Source organism: Schistocerca piceifrons, unplaced genomic scaffold (assembly GCF_021461385.2).
Source record: "Schistocerca piceifrons isolate TAMUIC-IGC-003096 unplaced genomic scaffold, iqSchPice1.1 HiC_scaffold_835, whole genome shotgun sequence".
NCBI lineage: Eukaryota > Metazoa > Arthropoda > Insecta > Orthoptera > Acrididae > Schistocerca > Schistocerca piceifrons.
The window spans coordinates 770,845-793,048 of record NW_025729097.1 but is presented as its reverse complement, the minus strand read 5'-3'; the positions used below and the strand labels follow the sequence as shown (position 1 = coordinate 793,048).

At 43.7% G+C, this 22,204-nt stretch overlaps 1 protein-coding gene across 1 annotated transcript in view; it reads left to right on the top strand.

The window, feature by feature from the left end:
- Positions 1-22,204, top strand: part of LOC124770903 (BTB/POZ and MATH domain-containing protein 3-like) — an 83,692-nt gene that overhangs the window by 22,332 nt on the left and 39,156 nt on the right. The window contains exon 2 of the mRNA XM_047249220.1: positions 14,686-15,262. Coding sequence (XP_047105176.1) covers positions 14,697-15,262 — 566 coding nt within the window. The 5' untranslated portion in view covers positions 14,686-14,696. The remainder of the gene's footprint in view (positions 1-14,685; positions 15,263-22,204) is intronic.

The following is a 22,204-nucleotide window of genomic DNA, read 5'->3' as shown; positions in this document are numbered from 1 at the left end:
CGTTTGTGCGATTATTAAAGGCGGAACTACGGACTAATATTCGTCAGTGAAACAGTTTTGGAAAAGGACGTTTAGTATTTAAGGCTTTTCTCTGTAATCCAAGTTTTTGAGGTTTTCTGAGGAATTGGAAGAGAAGTTAAACGTAATGGACAGTGTCGTGGAAGGAAGATACAAGATCATCAACAAAAGCGATACAATGTAGCCAGATTATATTAGGCGATTCTGACGAAATTAGATTAGGAAAAGAGACGCTAAAAGAAGTAGGTGACCTTTCCTAGTTATGCTTAACTGATGGTAGACATAGTAGAGAAGATATAAAATGCACACTGGTAAGGGCGAGAAAAGCGTTTCCGAAGAAGAGAAATGTTTAAAATTCGAATATAAATTTAAATATTAAGAAGTCTTTCCTGGCAGTATTAGTGGTAGCCTTTTCTGGAAGTGAAATGTGGACGATAAAAAGTTCAGACAGGAAAGGAACAAAGGTTTTAGATTGCAGTGCTACAGAAGAATGCACAAGAATTGATGTGTAGATCACGTAAGTAATGAGATACTGAATAGAATTGCCGCGCAAAGAAATTTGTGACACAACCTGACTAGAAGAAGGCATCAGTTGACAGGACACATTCTCAGACAGCAAGGGATCCCCAATTTAGTAGTGGAGGGAAGTGTAAAACAGGGGGGTTGGGGTGGACAGATGGTTTCGACCTATTTATTCACTTAAAGTGGGACTAAAACTTCCTGGTACCAGTACATCCTGTCAAGTTGGTAGACAGGATTTGAGTTCTAAATTCGTTGAATGCTGCACATAAGGCTCTCCTTACTCTAATTTAGTTCTGCTGTGGGGTTTTGGCCGCGCGTAGTTTTGCAGTGGAGCTGTGTTTGCCTCCTAACGCTGGTGTGGAACCACGGCGGGTGTCGGCCCTCCGTCACCACTCTGGCCGGCGCACCCGTGCCGGAAGCGTGTCGCACAGTGCTGCCGATCTCTGCCCACTGGTGCTCAAGACAGCCGCTGGTCATATTGTCATGCTGACCCCCACATAACCTGCCGGCCTCTGTATGCGTATTTACAGCCGTACTGAGTGATGCTGAAAGATACAGTTACCAGTTTGATCTCTTGCTTCAGACGTTGTTCTACAGTGCAGTGATACGTTAGAGGTGATTAATCTTCTACTTGTTGAATATTCTACTTTGGTAAAGTAATTAGTCGGCATCAAGCCACGTCCGATGGATCCCGTACAACCACTCACACGAAGAAACATACGTAGCTAAAGACGGGAAAGCCGCACGGGTCACACCAATACTCAAGAAAGGAAATGGGAGTAATGCGATGAAAGACAGCCTCACATCACTGGAATCAATCTGCAGAATAATTTCGAAAATGAGTTACCTCGAAGAAAGCGATTTGTTCAGAATAAATTTCTTGTAAAGCACAACTAGCTCTTTTTTTCACACCAAATAACGAGCGTTGTCGACAGAGGATCTCAAATCTATTCCATATTTATGAATTTCGAGAAGGCTCATGACAGCGGGCCTCACATGCAACTTGTAATCGAACTGCGTGTCGCCGGCCGCTGTGGCCGATCGGTTCTAGGCACTTCAGTTTGGAACCGCGTTGCTGCTACGGTCGCAGGTTCGAATCCTGCATCGGGCACGGATGTGTGGGATGGCCTTAGGTTGGTTAGGTTTAAGTAGTTCTAAGTCTAGGGCACTGATGACCTCCGATGTTAAGTCCCATAGTGCTTAGAGGCATTTGAACCATTTGACACGGCGTGTCCAGGGAGTGCCTTCCCAGTTGTGCGACTGGATTCGTCATTTCCTCGCAGAAAGGTCGCAGTTCGTAGTCATTCGAGGAAAGTCATCGAGTAAAACAGAAGGTACATCTATGGTGCTCCGAGAAAGTGTTGAGGGTCCTCTGCCGTTCCTGACGTACGTAATTGCTTTACTAGATAATCTGAGCAGCCATTTTAGACTGTATAAAATTATGACATTTACCGTCTGGTAAGGTCAGCAGAACATGGAAACCAAATGCAAAATGATTTGGAGACGGTAACTTGTTTGTACGGATACTAGCAACTGATGCTACATAATGACGTGTTAAGCTTTATGCAAAGCCGACTGAAATTACCATTACGGACAACTTAAATTGGAAAGAACACATAGAAAATGTTGTTGTGAAGGCGAACCAAAGAGCGCATTTTATTGGCAGAACACTTAGTAGATACAATAGAGCTACTGGAGAGACGGCCGACACCACGCTTGTACCAAATTACTAAATTGGTGATCCCTTGACGTCTCCTCGTTCGGAATGTTTGCTGTGGTGAAGGGATGCTTACCAGATGCGATTGACTGAGAACATCGAAAAAGTCCAAAGGAGGACAGTTTGTTTTGTTTTATTACTAAGTAAGGGAGAAAGTGTCACGGATATGACACGCGAGTTGCGATGACAATAAGTGAAAGGCCATTTCGTCGGGGCGAGATCTTTTCATGAAATTTAGTCACCAGTTTTGTCCTGCCAATACAAGAATACTTTGCTGCATAGTGAAATGACCGTCGCTAGAGAATTAAAGTTGTCGTGGAACGTCTTGAAGTGTGCATTTTTCTCGCGCGCTCTTGGGAAAGTATAACGGGAAAGAATTAGTCGCAGGGTAATTCGATGAACCTTCTGCCAGGCTCTTAAGAGTGAATCGCGCCGTAATCATGTACACGGTGAAAATGTTGTGTGGCATAAATTATATGAATGATTCATCTGGAAAACTTTGTTGCATATTGCATGGTACAATGTAAGTAAGTTCTTGATGCGAAATTGGACGAGAAGCGTATCTATATTTTAGGGGTATCTTCGATGTACATCACCTGCGGAAGTACGCAGTCTTACCTGTCGGCTCAGAATTAATTGGGGTGAAAGTCTGTCTACTTGATATGAGAATAAGGAGCTGATTTTTTATCTTTTTATTAATCAAATTTTTATTTGATGTTTATTATCTTTATAGCAGTTTACCGTCGGGTGAGAACGAGTGGTAGCAAAGCTAAACAATCGAACCAACAACGATAGTGAATAATAATGAAAAATGCAAAAATAATTCTCAGACCCGTCCTGTGTGGCCGCGGTCCAGCAGATACCGCCACGTTCTTACACACCGCGGCGGGGCGCGGATTTCTGAGCAGGAAAGCAACTGCTGGGAGAGAACCCACGACCCCTTACGCCGGTCCAGTAGTCAGGACTCTGTAGAGGACACGGCAGTCAAATACTGTCTCGACACGAGCAGAGGTCACTGGGAAGGTCTTGAAAAAAGTGTAGTAATTGGTGTGGTAGGGTCTTTTCTCGCATTATGAGATGCAATACCCACTCTTTACATGACGAATAGTACAGTGTTTCCAGCTGATGCCAAAGTTTATGAACGTGGCTTTTCTGGAACGAAATTTTTCAGGCAGGACTATACAAAACTACTATGACGTCAACAGTTTTGTGCGGTGATCCACAGTGTTGGCCTTACACTGAAGCGGCGGAAATTAAACTTGGTATTTGACCCTAAAGTAACTGCAGCTTACGGGGATGACGTTTTGATATTCGGTTATTTTGCGCCGTTGTATTGTAAGAAATTGCGCCGGTATATCGAGTGTTCGGTGGCCTTTTCTGCTTTGGACGTAAGTTTGAATACAAAGTGAGCAAATGTGGCACCAAAGCGCCGATAGTATGAAACCGGATACGACGACTGCTCAGTGTGTTCTGCCTCAGCCAATCACAGCACAGATGACACCCTCTTATTACGAACTGTTAAATATTACTACCGCTTACTGCAAAAACTGCTGCTGCAAAATAAACATTTCGACCGTCGTACTTTGCGCAGTACATAGGAGCAGACAGGAAATTTTAAGCTCTTGCATGGACACCAGGGCAGCAGGCAGTCAACTGAAACGCTATAAGATGAATGGCCAGATCATGCGAATTAATTACGTTATGTACTTGTGACCTATGAGCTTCTCGGTTAAGACTGAAATCAAAATAACTACGGAAAATACAGGCGATGACGTAGGGAGAAGCCGGCCGGAGTGGCCGTGCGGTTCTAGGCGCTGCAGTCTGGAACCGAGCAACCGCTACGGTCGCAGGTTCGAATCCTGCCTCGGGCATGGATGTGTGTGATGTCCTTAGGTTAGTTAGGTTTAACTAGTTCTAAGCGACTGATGACGTTAGAAGTTAAGTCGCATAGTGCTCGGAGCCAATTTTGAACGTAGGGAGAAGCGAGCGACGGAGATGTTCATTCGTTAGGCAGCGTTCTGTCGCAGTGAGCGTTGCGTGTGCTCGCTTCTCGGAGAAGGGAATGAAACGCTGCCACGAAGCGCCAAGGTCGTGGCGTTGCTGGCGGCGGAGGGGGTCACGTGACCTGAGAGCCGCTGCCCCGGGCCGGCCCGGCCCGCCGCTTGTGGGACAGCGAGGCGGCGCTCAGTCGCTTTCCTACGGGAGGGCGGGCGAGTGTGCGTGTGGGCGCAGCAGCAGGTGGGGACGACGCGCAGTCGCCCCGTGCTGTCTGAAGGGTGCGAGATTTGTTTGCAAAAAATGTTGCAACTATTGCCGGTACTGATAGTTCAATTCAGTATAAAGAGCCGCAAAGTACAGACAGCTGTTACAATTGACAGTATGTACTCAGTTTAATCTCAAAACAAACAAATTTTTTCGTTGTAGTGATCTGAAAAGGCAGCAACATGCATTTCACAACTCATTTAGGTACAATAAACTCAGCTTGCTACTAAGTGATAGAATAGAAATGAAGGAAAATTACTTGTTCCCTCAGACACGGCCTCTCGCGAAACAAATTTTATTGCACGCAACTTCCTGGCAGATTAAAACTGTGTGCCGGACCGAGAGTCGAGAACTCGGGTCATTTGCCTTTCGCGGGCAAGTGCTCTGCTGCGGAAGTAGAGCAGATGTTTTGAGTTGTGCTTCGGTAGCTCAGGTAAGCCGGCACGGTAGCTCAGCGTGTTCGGTCAGAGAGGTGTTTGGCCTCTGTAATAAAAAAAACTGAGTCCAAGGATCAAGAAACGAACCATACCGGATGTCATGTGACGTCCGCAACGACCAAACACAACGATCAACAACGAACAAAACGCAAAAAAAAGTGGTAGAGCACTTGCTCGCGAGAGGGAAAGGTCGGGAGTTCGAGCCTCGGTCGGGCACCCAGTTTTAATCTTCCAAGAAGTTCAATATCAGTGCACACTCTGGAATTTCACTCTGGAAATTTTATTCCATGTTTAGAAGTGAAACTGTGACTGAAAGTACTCTGGTGAAGTAAGTAGGATACTCCGTATTGGCTAAATAAAATTCGTTTATATCGACAAGCCTACATCAAACTACAAATGCCCCACGTCGTCTGTACAAGCCTCTTACAAATAGTTACGTAGATGAACCCATTTCGTTAAATAAGGCGCCTCAAACGACTTCTGGAGGCAAAAAAATTTTATTCTCAGTATTTCACTCTGTTATCCGGCGAATTTAAAAGTTATGTCGTAAACTGCTCGCTAAGAGGTCCAAACTTGTGTTTAAAGCCCTCTTACAGCGAGACAAGTATTACGCTCAACGAGACAGATACGGAGATTGCCATCGCATCTCGTGGAGCCCAAATAACCCACGATACGTTCATCGATTGTCTGGGAATGACAGCACATGGCAACTTGCAACAGTTTGAACATTATCTCAAACCTTCTCAAAAGTTTCTCTCGCTTCCATGCATAACGTCAAATATTCGAGACAGTGGCGCATTTGTAAAGTAATAGATTACACGTGTAGTATAAGTGCGAGTTGTAGTCTTGACAGAATCGGCCGTGGCGTGGGGTTTATACTGGATGTGACTTGTGAGACTCTGCGCTGTACCTCATGCCGCTGTAGGACTTTCAGCAAACTTGCAAGTCTAACACCTAAGTCTGTATGTACGTGCCGGCAAGCCGCGTGGCAGTGCGTGGCAGAGGGTACCACTCACTGCTCCCATCCGCCTTGGCTGTGCCGCTCGCGAGTGGTACGTGGCTGGCGTCATCGGCGCTAAGCCCGTGTGTAGGCTGCAGTTTCTCGAATTTTCTCGTCGCGCTCATTTCGCCGCAGGCCTGAAAGCGTCGAGGAGACACGCTTGCACTGCGGCACTGCGGTTTGTCGGCAGGAAGCGGGCGTCCGCGCGGTGGGTGCAGATAAGTGCGTGTCGCCAGTCCAGGGTCGGCAGCGGCGGGAGGTGACGTCACGCGGCCACGCTGGTGATAGTCGGCGGGGGTGGGCGGGAAGCCAGCGAGGCGCAGAGTAGAATGGCCTCGGTGTACGAAATACCCTCCACCACACACCGTAAAGTGGCCTTAGGTTTGAAGATGCAGGTGGTAGCTCATTCCTGCTACATTATGCATCGCAATATTAGTTTTTAGTACTTCATGTTTAGATTTGATTGCTACGCGTAAGGGGCGATGTAACGAATTAACAATTATGCAGACGAGAGTATACCGGTACATTCGTAACAGGAAACACTGGAACCACTTAAAATTTACGGTTTACGGGTGGAACAACAGTTTCCTTCAGGTTGTATAAATAATGTAATTGTTCACATGCAGGCGTACTTTGACAACACAAATTGTACGGTTTTGTGGTGAATGTGGTTCGTCGATTGGCGGTCAGCGTCCTCCTTCCTGCTCCACGCTTCCGCAGTGCGTTCCTGCCGCCACCGAGTCCGCGACACTCCCACCAGAGCCCCGCTGGTGCCAGCCCGCCCGTTGCTGAGGAAGGGCCGTCTTTAGGCCTGGGCGCGACACGACGCTACAGCGCGACGCGCACGAATCACGGGTGGCGCGCAGGTCGAGACGCGTGCACGTGTTTTGCACGCGCCGGCTGACGGCGCTCCACGCTGACAGAAACGAAGCCCGCGCACACTGTAATCTTTCTCAAACGATTTTACAGAAACTACTCAGTAAAAATATTTCATTTTTTACTTGCTTGTAGCGTTATATGGCAGCTTCGTGGCCAAGTGCCCGTCATCTCGCTAATTGTCATACTTATTCCGATATACACATTATAGTAAGACGCTACGCAAACTTCGAAAAGCCTGCAATGAAAAATAAGGGTCGCTATGATTTTGCGTTTGGTTAAACCATATGTTGTTGCGTTTGAAATTTAGCCAACATGCTGAATTTTTGTTTAGACTTGGGAGGAGGTCTCTATCTGCCTCCGATCTCGAGAAAACGGATCCTATGTAGCGCGCTCACTTCGTCTCACGCCCGCGAGAATGAAATACGCGCAACATCTCTCGTATCTCCTAAACCGCTCGAGACATCGAAACGAAAAGTCGGCGAATGATAGCACACAAGGAGAATATTTTGCTAATTCGTAAACACAGGGAACTTTATATTTGGCGATATATCAGTACTTATACTTCCCTTCTTATTTTTTTGACTCCATTGGTACTAATTTCTTGAGTTATCGACAGCTAGCGAAACAAGATTTTCCTTGTTGTTGTTGTTGTTGTTGTGGTCTTCAGTCCTGAGACTGGTTTGATGCAGCTCTCCATGCTACTCTATCCTGTGCAAGTTTCTTCATCTCCCACTACGTACTGCAGCCTACATCCTTCTGAATCTGCTTAGTGTATTCATCTCTTGGTCTCCCTCTACGATTTTTACCCTCCACGCTGCCCTCCAATACTTAATTGGTGATCCCTCGATGTCTCAGAACATGCCCTACCAACCGGTCCCTTCTTTTAATCAAGTTGTACCGCAAACTCCTCTTCTCCCCAATCCTATTCAGCACCTCCTCATTAGTCATGTGATCTACCCATCTAATCTTCAGCATTCTTCTGTAGCACCACATTTCGAAAGCTTCTTTTCTCTTCTTGTCTAAACTATTTATCGTCCGTGTTTCACTCCCATACATGGCTACACTCCACACAAATACTTTGAGAAACGACTTCCTGACACTTAAATCTATACTCGATGTCAACAAATTTCTATTCTTCAGAAACGCTTTCCTTGCCATTGCCAGTCTACATTTTATATTCTCTCTACTTCGACCATCATCAGTTATTTTGCTCCCCAAATAGCAAAACTCCTTTACTACTTTGTCTCATTTCCTAATCTAATTCCCTCAGCATCACCTGACTTGATTCGACTACACTCCATTATCCTCGTTTTGCTTTTGTTGATGTTCATCTTATACCCTCCTTTCAAGACACTGTCCATTCCGTTCAACTGCTCTTCCAAGTCCTTTGCTGTCTCTGACAGAATTGCAATGTCATCGGTGAACCAGGAGAACAGTTTGTGCCGAACATGCGTGTAAAAGTCGACGGTTTGCGAAACTGTTAGCGCGTTACGGAGATGATAGATAAACTCCAGTGGAAGACTCTGCAGGAGAGACGGTCAGTAGCTCGGTACGGGCTTTTGTTGAAGTTTCGAGAACATACCTTCACCGAAGAGTCCAGCAGTATATTGCTCCCTCGTACGTCTCGTGAAGAGACCGTGAGGATAAAATCAGATAGATTAGAGCCCACACAGAAGCATACCGACAATCCTTCTTTCCACGAACAATACGAGACTGGAATAGAAGGGAGAACCGATAGAGGTACTCAGGGTACCCTCCGCCACACACCGTCAGGTGGCTTGCGGAGTATGGATGTAGATGTAGAAAGAATTTTCTACGCGTAACATTTTTTTCTGTTACGCAAATTAGCCATGTGGAAAACAAGGAGTAAAATTCTACAGAACGAAAGCAACATTCATTTAACGCTAAGTGTGTGTGTGTGTGTGTGTGTGTGTGTGTGTGTGTGTGTGTGTGGGGGGGGGGGGGGGGGGGTCAGCGTAGTCCTGCACATTTGGTTTTTTTTCCTTTTTTTAGTCCAAAGTGAGTTTGTGAAAACGTGCCTTCACATTTTTGAGGAAATAAAATTACTATTTCCGCTGGATGGGCAACTAGTTTAAATGTTAAGTCATTTTCTATTACTTTCAAAAAATACATTTTCATTAAAACTTAATCTCCCTTTGTACTGGTTAAAGAAATCTACGCCAATTGGCATTTTTATACATAGATCAGCGATTATAAGGAAGTCATGGAGTACACCATTTATTTTCAATCGCAACAGAACTTCCTGTTTAACAGGTTTTCAACTTTTCCTGTAGCTACAATTATCTGCAGCCCCGTTACTGGCATTATTACAACTTCATTTCTATTTGGCAACGATCCTAACAAACTTTTACCCACAGCACGTAAACCACTGCCACTATCTGCCAAGCACTGCACTTCTTCGTTCCACACTTGCAGACTGATTACTGGCTGACTCAACACCTTCCCTTCATTGCTGGTGTCAGAACCCTGCTCCAAAAATCGTTCACAACCTCTCTTCTATCGAAATCTTCCCTGTTTCCAGAAATTACACAGATTTTTGCAGAATTACCCACATCACTTTTCTCCCCCATACTATTTATTCTGTTCACTAATGACAGCTCAAAAAAAATTTCCGGCGTTTCGCCATTCTCCGTGTTCTCCTTCCCCACCGCCCCAATCTCTCTCTCTCTCTCTCTCTCTCTCTCTCTCTCTCTCTCTCTCTCTCTCTCTTTCTTTCATGATTAGTTGGCTGACCGCCATTTTGGTCACAATTTTCCTGCCTCTCCCTTATAGCCTCACAAATGTCATTTATAGACAATAGTATTTCTTCTATACTGACATCACCAATCTCTTGTAATTCTGCAGCTTCTGTACTTATTCCTTCCCCAGAACATGACTAGACTTCAACTTGGTTGCTAAGGACGTTCTCCGCTAATTCATCACCCGTTTCGTCTGCAATACAGTGCTTATTTTGTGTCTGTCCAAAAAATCTCCTAGACCTCCGTTAAATGTACAGATGTGTGTATATAGCTCGTTTCGTCTGTTGTTACTACCTTCTTCTGCTCCTCACTCACAGTCCCAGCCTGTTTAGTTCTAACACGTACAAAGGGTTTTGCTAGCGGGTTCAAATTACTACTTCCCATCTTGTAAACGCTAGCCCTTTCACAGACGGCATTTAGTTTAACGGATTCTGTACCATTTCTTAAGTTTACCACCATTTGCTGTCACCTTGGCGCATCATCATCCTCTCGCACCGGAGAATACGGCCGATAATTGAGCACCTGCTCCCCATTATTTCGCCTATCATTTGTTGGGTAGCGCCACCTCCTGCTGTTTCCGGGGCTCACACCAATTCTGTTAACGTTTGCATTCTGCCGCGGTTCTGCATTATTTGGTGGTCTGATGTTACGATTTGCATGCTCCTCCTCATGGAACAACTTGTCAACTCTCTCCAAACAGCAATGAATTTATAAACGTCATCCCTAGGCGCTGCAATAATTTTGTTTCGCCAGTTCATGGGCAATTTACCTTCCAGGCCCATAACAATTTCTTCTGTCTCGGCTTTGTCGTTTAAAAATGAAAAGTTTGTCGTCCATTTTAACGCAAACTTTCTTAAGCTTTCCTTCCTAGGATTAAACGTTTCCCTAGCCCAGAAGCTATTTAGCAACTTCATTTGTTTTTGCTTGCCCCAAAATTCTTTAAAAAACGCCTCTTTAAATATATATAGAATATCGTACTGTTTAGTAGCAATAACCCCCCAAATTCTAGCCTCTTCCTAGAATTGAGAGGTAATGAACCCTATTTTTTGTCTGTCTGGCCACAAACTAGGTAGAACTCCTTCGAAGTCATTCCAAAATTCTTTTGGATGTACATTTTCTGTTGAATCAAAACTGCCTGTTAGCGACATATGATATTTCAGATAATGCTGCTACAAAACTACACCCACTACTCTTTGTTCCATATCTGAGGTTAGTTTCAACTTGGCATAATCTACTGCTGTGCTCACCAGACTTATTTTCAACCTCTTCTACCTGGTTATTTAGCTGAAGAACATTTTCTTCTGTCTCGCCCATTCAGTCGGACACACTTCTTACTTCAGTCATACATTTGGCATATTCAGAACTGATTTTACTGCCTAACAGTTTGTGATCTTAAAACACACACACACACACACACACACACACACACTACCGCCGTTATTTTGACCTAGTTTCTGCACTCTATCTTTTATCACATCTGCCCTTTGTTTGTTTCCAATAGCAACTTTTTTCAAGGCATCTGTTAATTCTTTTTCTACAGTTCTAGTGGATTGTTGGCAGTTATTCTCAACTTCAGAAATTTTGCCATCCACTTTACTTTCAAACGACTTCAGATAATTTTCCCACATATATTTTAAAACCGCAGTCTGCTTTTCAAGTTTTCCATTGATGTTCTGATCAGTTGTTTCAGCCAAATTAGTATGTCCATCTTTCATAGAATCCATTAATGCTGCAAACATATCCTCTTTGTTCTATTTTCTGCTTTACTGTTCCCTGTTTATCTTTTTCCTTCGGTACAATTCCGAATTTGGTATCCACATTTGATTCAGTAACACTACCAATATTGTCATCATGCAATTGATTTTTACGTATTTCATGCGTAATGTGACTTTTTTTCAAATTGCTCTGAGCACTATGGGACTTAACTGCTGTGGTCATCAGTCCCCTAGAACTTAGAACTACTTAAACCTAACTAACCTAAGGAAATCACACACATAGATGCCCGAGGCAGGATTCGAACCTGCGACCGTAGCGGTCGCGCGGATCCAGACTGTAGGGTCTAGAACCGCTCGGCCACTCTGGCCGGCTTAATGTGACTTTCAGGATCTTCATTGTCTCCACTAGTTACATCAACTGACGTACTTGAAGCAAAGTCTACTTCACCGTCCGTAAATAACAAAGAAACATCCTCAAAAACCTCCTCTTTTACTTTAACATCTACTCCTCTCTGTTCAAGCGTGCTAGTTTGTGAAGCACTTCCACTGAATGAGAATCCTTCTTTTTTCGTATTTACAAAATCTTTATCACTTACCATGTTACTCAGTCTGCAGCTCGCTCGCGCGCACACACACACACACACACACACACACACACACACACACACACAAAACAGTTCTAACAAACTCATCTTTCGTCGAATGCTGCAGCCTCGGCGTGCAGAAACTGAGTGTCAGACCTCCTCCGTCTGCCGCCGTCCCAGTTTCAGGGTCCCCGCTTGTCGTGTAAGTTGGTAGCGCTGCCCTGCCGTATTGCTGCTCGTTGATGCCGCTATGAATGAATTTATTTACCTTCACTGTAAAGCACTTTTGAGACATGTAGCACATGCAGACATGAAACTGGCAAACAACTACTTCCTTCGGAGCTCATACTACACACGACCGTACCATTGAAAGGCTGGGATCTGACTTCTTGGATTGGTGTAAGCATTCTCCATTTGCAAGAGAAGAGATGCGTGAAGAATACTCTGTTGTGATTGCGCAGTCTGCATTAAGGCCAATACAAAAATATTATTCTCCTGTGTTAGCGCGCTTTTTTCATGACTAACAAATCAATAAACAACACACTCGAACTGTACTTTTTTCCAAAATATTTGACATTCTGATACTTTATTTATACTTTACATTATTAACTGTTTACATTTACACTGAAATTAGCTTCCCTTTACCATAAACATACTTGACACACTATAATACAAAATTCCCCGTCGTCTTAATTCACAGTGTATTAAAAATTTCTCACGTTACTTCGTACGGCGTTTGTCACTATAACAGTGATCTACATATTTACTTTAGACCACATTCACACATCATCCACACTACTAAAAACATACACAAAACTGTACAACCATAAAAGAAAAATCCTTCAAGAAATAAACAGTACAATTCACTGTTTGTTGAATGTGTCTGTCCGCTACTGTACCCTGGTGGATGACAATTTGAACTACGTACTCGGCTGAACCCACTTCACGACCTTTCACTGTGAACGCACGTCAGTCTCCCGACGCACGGGCTTCATCCCCTGTGTGAAGCAACTCCTGCAAGGGTACACGCATGACTGCTTGTTAAATGACGAATAATACAGATTCAGGTCATAAAACAGTGTTGCTTTCTTGAATAACAGGAGAAGTAAAGAGAACATCTCGTTGAATAGAGTAATACTATAGTTCTGTACAGCCTATTTAGTATTTTGGTAGACGTCTATTTCAAACCATTTCCATACCAAATAACATTGCACTGTAGAAAAAAAGATGGAAATAATGTCCTTGCCGCTTCTGGAGCTTGTTCTCCAAATGAAATATGCTGAAAGAAAAGGTAAAGCTTGAAAATGGTATTATTAAAGATCTGCTGTTATTCACCAATGGCATCAGTCGGACAGAAAGGGTGTGGTACTGCTGGAACCGACTAAGGATGGACTGTACACGGTGAGTCACCTAACGTTACCGCTGGATATATTTCGTAAACCACATCAAATACTGACGAACCGATTCCACACACCGAACGTGAGGAGAGGGGCTAGTGTAATTGTTTAATACAAACCATACAAAAATGCACGGAAGTATGTTTTTTAACACAATCCTACGTTGTTTTTTTAATGGAACCCCGTTAGTTTTGTTAGCACATCTGAACATATAAACAAATACGTAATCAGTGCCGTTTGTTGCATTGTAAAATGTTAATTACACACGGAGATATTGTAACCTAAAGTTGACGCTTGAAACATTGTCCCCACTTCATTGCAGGGGCCCAAACAGCTGCAACATACATCGCGTTTCTACAGAATGATCTGCCAACGTTCCTCGAAAATGTCCCCACTGGAAACGCGTCGACGTATGTGGTATCAGCATGATGGTGCACCTGCACATTCTGCAATTAACACTAGGCTGGCCCTTGACAGGATGTTCGACGGGCGTTTCATAGGACGTGGAGGACGCATAAATTGGCCAGCCCGTTCTCCTGATCTTACATTTCTGGACTTCTTTCTGTAGGATACGTTAAAGGAGAATGTGTACCGTGATGTGCCTACAACCCAGAGGATATGAAACAACGTATTGTGGCAGCCTGCGGCGACATTACACCAGGTGTAATGCGGCGTGTACGACATTCATTACGCCAGAGATTGCAATTGTGTGCAGCAAATGATGGCCACCACATTGAACATCTATTGGCCTGACATGTCGGGACACACTATTCCACTCCGCAATTGAAAACGGAAACCACGTGTGTACGTGTACCTCACCCCTCATGGTAATGTACATGTGTGTCAGTGAAAAAGACCAATAAAAAGGTGCCAGCGTGTGGACGTAATGTGCTGTTCCAGTCTCTTCTGTACCTAAGGTCCATCACTGTTCCCTTTGGATCCCTACGTAATTCGGTGCTCTCCGATACAGACGATTGAACAACAGAGGAGTGGTATTCAAGCGTCAAGTTTAGGTTACAATATCTCCGGATGTAATTAACATTTTAGAATGCAACAAACGGCACTGATTACATATTTGTTTGTATGTTCAAATGTGCTAACAAAACTAACGGGGTTCCATTTTAAAAAAAACGTAGGTTTGTGTTAAAAAGCATACTTCCGTGCGTTTTTGTATGGTTTGTAGTAATCAATTACACTAGCCCCTCTCCTCACGTTCGGTCTGTGGAATTGATTCGTCAGTACTTGATGTGGTTTACGAAATATATCCAGCGGTAACGTTAGGTGACTCACCCTGTATTTATCAACTGTCGCTGGAAACAGATGTGGCTGTCACTCGTAGAAGTATTGTCAGTCACCTGTATGCTGAAAGGGCTGCTCCGTGTTGCCGTGTTTCAGAATCGTCCGCAATGGAAGCAGTTAAGGACATCACAGAGACGGTGGCTGTGGACCTGGGGGACCTGCTGGACGCCGGGGACGACGCCGTGGTGATACTCGAGGCAGGTGAGACTCGGCTGGTGGTGCACAGGGCCGTCCTGGCGGACAGGAGCCCTGTGTTCGCGGCCATGTTCGCCCACGACACCCTCGAGGCGAGCACTGGCGTGGTGAGGATTGCCGACATCGGGGGCCCGGTGCTGAGGCAGCTGGTCTCCTACCTGTACACCCAGCGGGCCCCCCAGCTGCCCGGCACGGCCCCCCAGCTGCTGGCTGCAGCAGATAAGTACGGGGCGTCGCGGCTGAAGGCGGAGTGCGAGCGGCAGGTGGCCGCTCAGCTGACCGTCGAGACCGCGGCGGCCGCAGCCGTACTCGCAGTCCGCCACTCCTGCAGTGACCTCAGGCGAGCCGCCATCGAATTTATTAAGGCACGTACCCACGAGGTGATGGCCACTCAGGGTTGGGCAGATGCCATGCGGAAGCAGCCGGAAGACTTGATCGAAGTGAGCCGGTTGCTGTACGATCCACCACCACAAACCAGGTAAGTGTGAGACAACCCACTGATTCGTGTCTCTCGGTTCTAGGTGTGTGTATTTCCAACTGTGTAATTTTTCCCACTGAATTTTCGTAGATGTGTGTCTGCTGTAAAATACACCATCATAGACAGTCATTTCACGATAGCTCACAATGCTATCATTACCCTCGTGTAGCAGTTTCAGCGAACCCCTAAACTGAACAGTGTTCATTACCAGGTATGTTAGCTAACAAAAGCCATCAAAGAGCCAGTTTGTGGGCATTATATTAAACTACATGTATACAGAAAGTGGTTGTTTAGGTTTTAGCATCAACTGTCATGACAGAGGGTACACTCACTGTGTGAATAGAGCATGAGGCAGACTGCTGTGGACACAAAGCTGTATTGCCCAGCATAGGCTCAGACACAGTGACGGGTGTAGTTTGCAACCGGCAGCCTGTACGGGTTGCTGTAGCCCTGTTCCCATGAAGTGGTCTCTAAAGTTGTCCATTGGTTCTGTGGCTGATGACAATGAGACACCTTTGAATAGTGCCACACTGCATGAAGATGATGACCGAGTAAGTCACTTACAGCCGACACCTCGAGCAAGGTAGTGTACTGCAGAATGATTAGAGGAGGGCGGCAACTTATCTACAATTTTATATTGCTGATGTTGACCTGTGGAATTTTCTTTGTGTAGTAAAGGAGACTATCCGAGTAATCGTTATTCACACCTTAGTATTACAGCTTTGGCTGTTACATAGTTGTCTGTCACTTTCTTTCCACGTGCAAGCCATATGCCAGTAACTATTCCAAGATAATTCTTAGTTCTCTCCAAATCCAGACAGTACACGGAAGATGTTAATTGCTCTAAAGGCACATAATATAAAAGAATGCTCTGCTGGGAGGGCTTGTATGGAAGATGTTCAGAAAACCAGGTGAAGTAAGCATCGGTGCCGCAGTGTCTGGCTGCTCACACCTCTTGCACACTGAGACCACCTCGCAGCATCACAGGCCAGACCTACCAGCAGTTCCAGCTGGTCCCATAAAATTAAATCTTCCCACCTCATTTTGTTCGCCTCTGTACTCAGCATTACATAAAGCTCACGCAGTGCTTGGATACGTTCCCTTCTGTGACACACAGAATACCGTGCCTTACTGTGTATTCGACGAACAGGTGTCCACCCCTGTGTGTGTGTGTGTGTGTGTTTCAGTGGATCTATGGCTTTACTATAGCCACCCAGTGAACACTACAGGCTTCCATTCTCCTGTGGCACACCTTATGACATTATCTATCCCATCCATTGTTGTTGCTGTTCCACCTCTGATAGTCTGTGATGCTTAAAGTGGCTGTGCGACCAGAGTTACCATTTTTCTGCACCATCTTACAGTTACATATGTTCATACAAGTCTAATAGCCACTAACACTAATAAATGATCATTTATTTTTCATTTAGATTTTAATACTTATGCAGTATTTCAGTGTTCTGCTCATGGGTGATTCTAACGCTAGGATTGGAAATCGAACAGAAGGGTATGAAAAGGTTATGGGTAAATTTGGAGAGGATATGGAGGCCAACAGGAACGGGAAACAACTCTTGGATTTCTGTGCCAGTATGGGCTTAGTAATCACAAACTCCGTTTTTAAACATAAGAACATTCACCGGTATACTTGGGAAGGCAGGGGAACCAGATCTGTCATTGACTATATAATAACAGATCAGGAATTCAGGAAGGCTGTGAGGGACACACGTGTATTCAGGGGATTCTTTGATGACACTGATCATTATTTAATCTGCAGTGAAATTGCGATTGTGAGGCCGAAAGTGCAGGAGGTCAGGTCCATATGTAGGAGGATAAGAGTGGAGAAACTTCACGGTAAGGAAATCAAGCAAGAGTACATAACAGCGATCTCAGAAAGGTACCAGTTAGTTGAATGTAGTCAATTACAGTCATTGGAAAAGGAATGGACAAGGTACAGGGACGCAGTACTAGAAGTGGCTAAAGAATGTCTTGGAACAGTAGTGTGTAAAAGTAGGAGGAAGCAAACAGCTTGGTGGAATGACACAGTCAAGGCAGCCTGTAAAAGGAAAAAGAAGGCGTATCAAAAATGGCTACATACCAGAACCCAGGTAGACAGAGAAAGTTATGTTGAAGAAAGAAACAAAGCCAAACAGATAATTGCAGCATCCAAGAAGAAATCTTGGGAAGACTTTGGAAACAGGTTGGAGACATTGGGTCAAGCTGCTGGAAAACCATTCTGGAGTGTAATTAGCAGTCTTTGAAAGGAAGCTAAGAAGGAAATGACAAGTATTTTGGACAGGTCAGGAAAACTGCTGGTGAATCCTGTGGATGCCTTGGGCAGATGGAGGGAATATTTTGAAGAGTTGCTCAATGTAGGTGAAAATACGATCAGTAATGTTTCAGATTTCGAGGTAGAATGGGATAGGAATGATGATGGAAATAGGATCACGTTTGAGGAAGTGGAGAAAATGGTCAATAGATTGCAGTGCAATAAAGCAGCTGGGGTGGATGAAATTAAGTCGGATCTCATCAAATACAGTGGAATGTCAGGTCTTAAATGGCTACACAGGATAATTGAAATGGCCTGGGAGTCGGGACAGGTTCCATCAGACTGGACAAAAGTAGTAATCACACCAATCTTTAAACATGGAAACAGAAAAGATTGTAACAACTACAGAGGTATCTCTTTAATCAGCGTTGTGGGTAAAATCTTCTCAGGTATTGTTGAAAGAAAAGTGCGAGTATTAGTTGAGGAGCAATTGGATGAAAATCAGTGTGGGTTTAGGCCTCTTAGAGGTTGTCAGGACCATATATGTTTAGCTTACGGCAAATAATGGAGAAGTGTTATGAGTGGAACAGGGAATTGTATCTATGCTTTAAGATCTAGAAAAGGCATATGACCGGGTTCCTAGGAGGAAGTTATTGTCTGTTCTACATGATTATGGAATAGGAGGCGTTGGGTTCATGGTTCAGAGTAGTTTCAGGGGTAGGACAAGGCTGCAACCTGTCTCCACTGTTGTTCTTATTATTTATGGATCATATGTTGAAAACAATAGACTGGCTGGGTGAGATTAAGATATGTGAACACAAAATAAGCAGTCTTGCATATGCGGATGACTTAGTTGTGATGGCAGATTCGATTGAAAGTTTGCAAAGTAATATTTCAGAGCTAGATCAGAAATGTAAGGACTATGGTATGAAGATTAGCATCTCCAAAACGAAAGTAATGTCAGTGGGAAAGAAATATAAACGGATTGAGTGCCAAATAGGAGGAACAAAGTTAGAACAGGTGGACGGTTTCAAGTACTTAGGATGCATATTCTCACAGGATGGCAGCATAGTGAAAGAACTGGAAGCGAGATGTAGCAAAGCTAATGCAGTGAGTGCTCAGCTATGATCTACTCTCTTCTGCAAGAAGGAAGTCAGTACCAAGACTATGTTATCTGTGCACCGTTCAATCTTTCGACCAACTTTGTTGTATGGGAGTGAAAGCTGGGTGGATTCAGGTTACCTTATCAACAAGGTTGAGGTTACGGATGTGAAAGTAGCTAGGATGATTGCAGGTACTAGTAGATGGGAACAAGGGCAGGAGGGTGTCCACAATGAGGAAATCAAAGAAAAACTGGGAATGAACTCTATAGATATAGCAGTCAGGGCGAACCGGCTTAGATGGTGGTCATGTTACACGCATGGGGGAAGCAAGGTTACCCAAGAGACTCATGGATTCAGCAGTAGAGGGTAGGAGGAGTCGGGGCAGACCGAGGAGAAGGTACCTGGATTCAGTTAAGAATGATTTTGAAGTAATAGGTTTAACATCAGAAGAGGCACCAATGTTAGCACTGAATAGGGGATCATGGAGGAACTGTATAAGGGGGGCTATGCTCCAGACTGAACACTGAAAGGCATAATCAGTCTTAGATGATGATTGATGATTGATGATGTAGTATTTTATGTGCTATTTGACATATCAGAAGTCTTGTGTTCGAGATGACACTGTGCATTCCCTGAACCAATTGTAATGAACATAGAGCCAGTGTTGTAAATCATTCAGTGTCTTTCTCTTTTATTCAATAAAGATTAACATCAAAATTCCTTGTTTAAACAACAAACATATTACAATTGTTTACATTCTTGAAAAAAATTTAAAACATTATATTATTCCAAACTCGTTATGCACGCTGTGGGAAATTACTCAAGCTCTTATGTTTGAAAAAATTTTTGTTAACGGGAATCTTTTTACTAGCAGTAATCTTTGTGTACATTTTAAAAATTCTCTTCATGATGTATAATAAATTCTTGTCGTGATCTTCACCTAGTTCACTGCCTCATACTTCCCCACACTATTGGGTGTCACTTACAGACAGATACACAATGTTTGGTTCTGGAACTGCCTCTGTCTTTCAATGATTCCACTCAACCACCCCCCCCCCCCCCCCCCCAACCTCTCAAAATTATACAAAGTGTCACACTCAAATTTTATACACGACAGGTGCCTATGATTTTAACAATAATTAAAATAAGATGTATAAAACCACGTGTAAGCAGAATTATTTTTTACTTCATACAGTGTCCACTTCACACAGTGAAGTGATACAGTGTTTTCCCATTTTTTGGGGAGGATGTCTCACTATCCCATGTTCATCCTACTCCCCCTTGTATCCATGCCAGCCCTTCTAGATAGACATCAAATTCTTACGGAATTTACCATTCACACCTACTGTATGTGGAGGACAAAACATAATTTTATTTCAGTAGCAAGTTCACAGCACAACTTACATCATCAATCACAAACATTGCTCATCACCCCCCCCCCCCCCCCCCCCCACACACACACACATTAGTGTGTGTTTTTCCATCACTGGGGAATGACACAGCTTACTTCAACTACCCCATGGTTTCATGTGTGCTTACAAAGTGAGGATGCTCACTTGAAAAATACTTAAATTCCTGTCAACCATATTTAATGAATGAAATTTAGACGAATGTGGTAATACTGTTATGACACGTAACTGTTGCACAACCACAGCCTCTTTCTGTTGTCAAATCACGAGGTTCACCCTGCCTTACTGCCCGCTGTACTGAATTCCTTCTCCAGCTCAATTTGAAACACGCTGTCAACCATTTTGTAGCTGTACCTTTCAAAGACCAGTTTTAAGACAGGCTTTGAACGATGTCTGATGATCAAAGTATCACATTAATTACAATACGAAATGTTTGACAATCAGACGAATGTCGTGCCTGTCAAATTTATATGCATGTGTTAACATGCTCAGAAGCAGCCAAATTTCCTGAACTGCGTTCCACCTGGTTTGTATGCAGCCACATAACTTTCTTGCACTTTGTCTATTATCGTCCATATGAAAACCAATACCACAGTAATGTAAATATCAGAAAGCCCTTTACCAGAGATGACGGTCCTCAGTGCTTGTAAACTGAAGTGAATTACAATAAATGAGATTTCAAAAAGCAAGATTCAGCTTCAAACTACATGCTTTTGTATTGGACTGCGATCCAGGACTCCAATCTGGTCACTACAGATCTTAACTATCATTGTAACTGCATGTGACATCATATGCACTTTTTCAAACTTGATATGATGGGGCATAAAGTTTTGTTTTGGGCAGGGATTGTGAATGAAGCACAATAAACTGTTATAATTTTATGTATCGAAATTTTTCACCGCTAGAGGGATGATGAAACTGAAATGATTATACACCAAAGTATTCCCCTGCTGCGTTTCGAACCCAGCATATATCATGTTGTTTTCTAGCCACATATAGATACACAATGTCGGTTTATTTCACCACCAGTGAGATATGCTCATGTCTGAACTAGAAATTATGCGAGGAAAAGTTCTGTGCTGACTGGGACTCTTAACCCTGTATATGCTATCACCACTGGCTACACACCTGTCAAATACTTTTCCACCAGCCACTAGGACTGGAATTTATAAATCTGAAATGATAGGATAAAAAGTTCTCTGCCTGTTTCAGGGTCAAAATTGGCACGAATTGTTATTGTTGACATTGCATGCACAAATGCTAAAAATCATAATTGCTTTCCACATATTACTTGCAGTGCGAATGCTACAACTTGAAATCACACAGCGAAAATTTTTGTACCCAACCAGTGTTTAAAACCAGACCTTCCCCTTTCATTGAAACCTGGATAACTATGGAATGTTGGGGACCCAACAAAACGATGGAACTGTATTGTCCGAAAAATGTTCAAAATGGCAGAAAGAGATATCCAAGTTAGATTCCCAGTTCAGCACCAACATTTTCAACATTGCAAGTCCAAATAAGTGTGCTGTGACTTTACATGACAATTGTTTCAGGGATGAAGTAAAATTTCTGGTGCAAGAAAGGTTAATGATGAGCTTCCACTAGCCGGACGTCTGCCTCTGTCATGGCCCAACATACACCGACTCTCCTCCAGCAGGTAGTGAAGGAGTGTCGGCTTTATTGTAGATTAGGAAGGAAAGTGGAACCTTATGTTGTTCAACAGAGGCAAAGAGGGTCTGTTAATACTTGTTAAGTGTTTGGCTGATCAGTGACTCGAACACAGAGCTTAAGCAAATGAAGGTAGAGAAATTTTAACAGACCACCAAACTACTTTCAATGCAGTGCCACTGGTTTCCTCGTCACTGGATGAGCGTTCCGTTTCCCTGGAGGTTCATTACAGCCTTTACAAAACATTCTTTTCCTTGTTAATCCATATCAATGGCCACTAGTTGCCTCAGCTACCTAATATGTACTTTAGAGTTGTTTTTGTAATCACTGAAATAAAATCACATAATTGTCAGCTGCACTACTGGCATTATTGTAGGCTACAGAAATTTCTGCAGGAAGTGTTTTTTCCCACTTGAGCTGCTGTGATCTTGTAAGAGTTTAAGTTACACCAACACTAGATCGTACAAAACAAACTCAGCAACAAGTATCAATC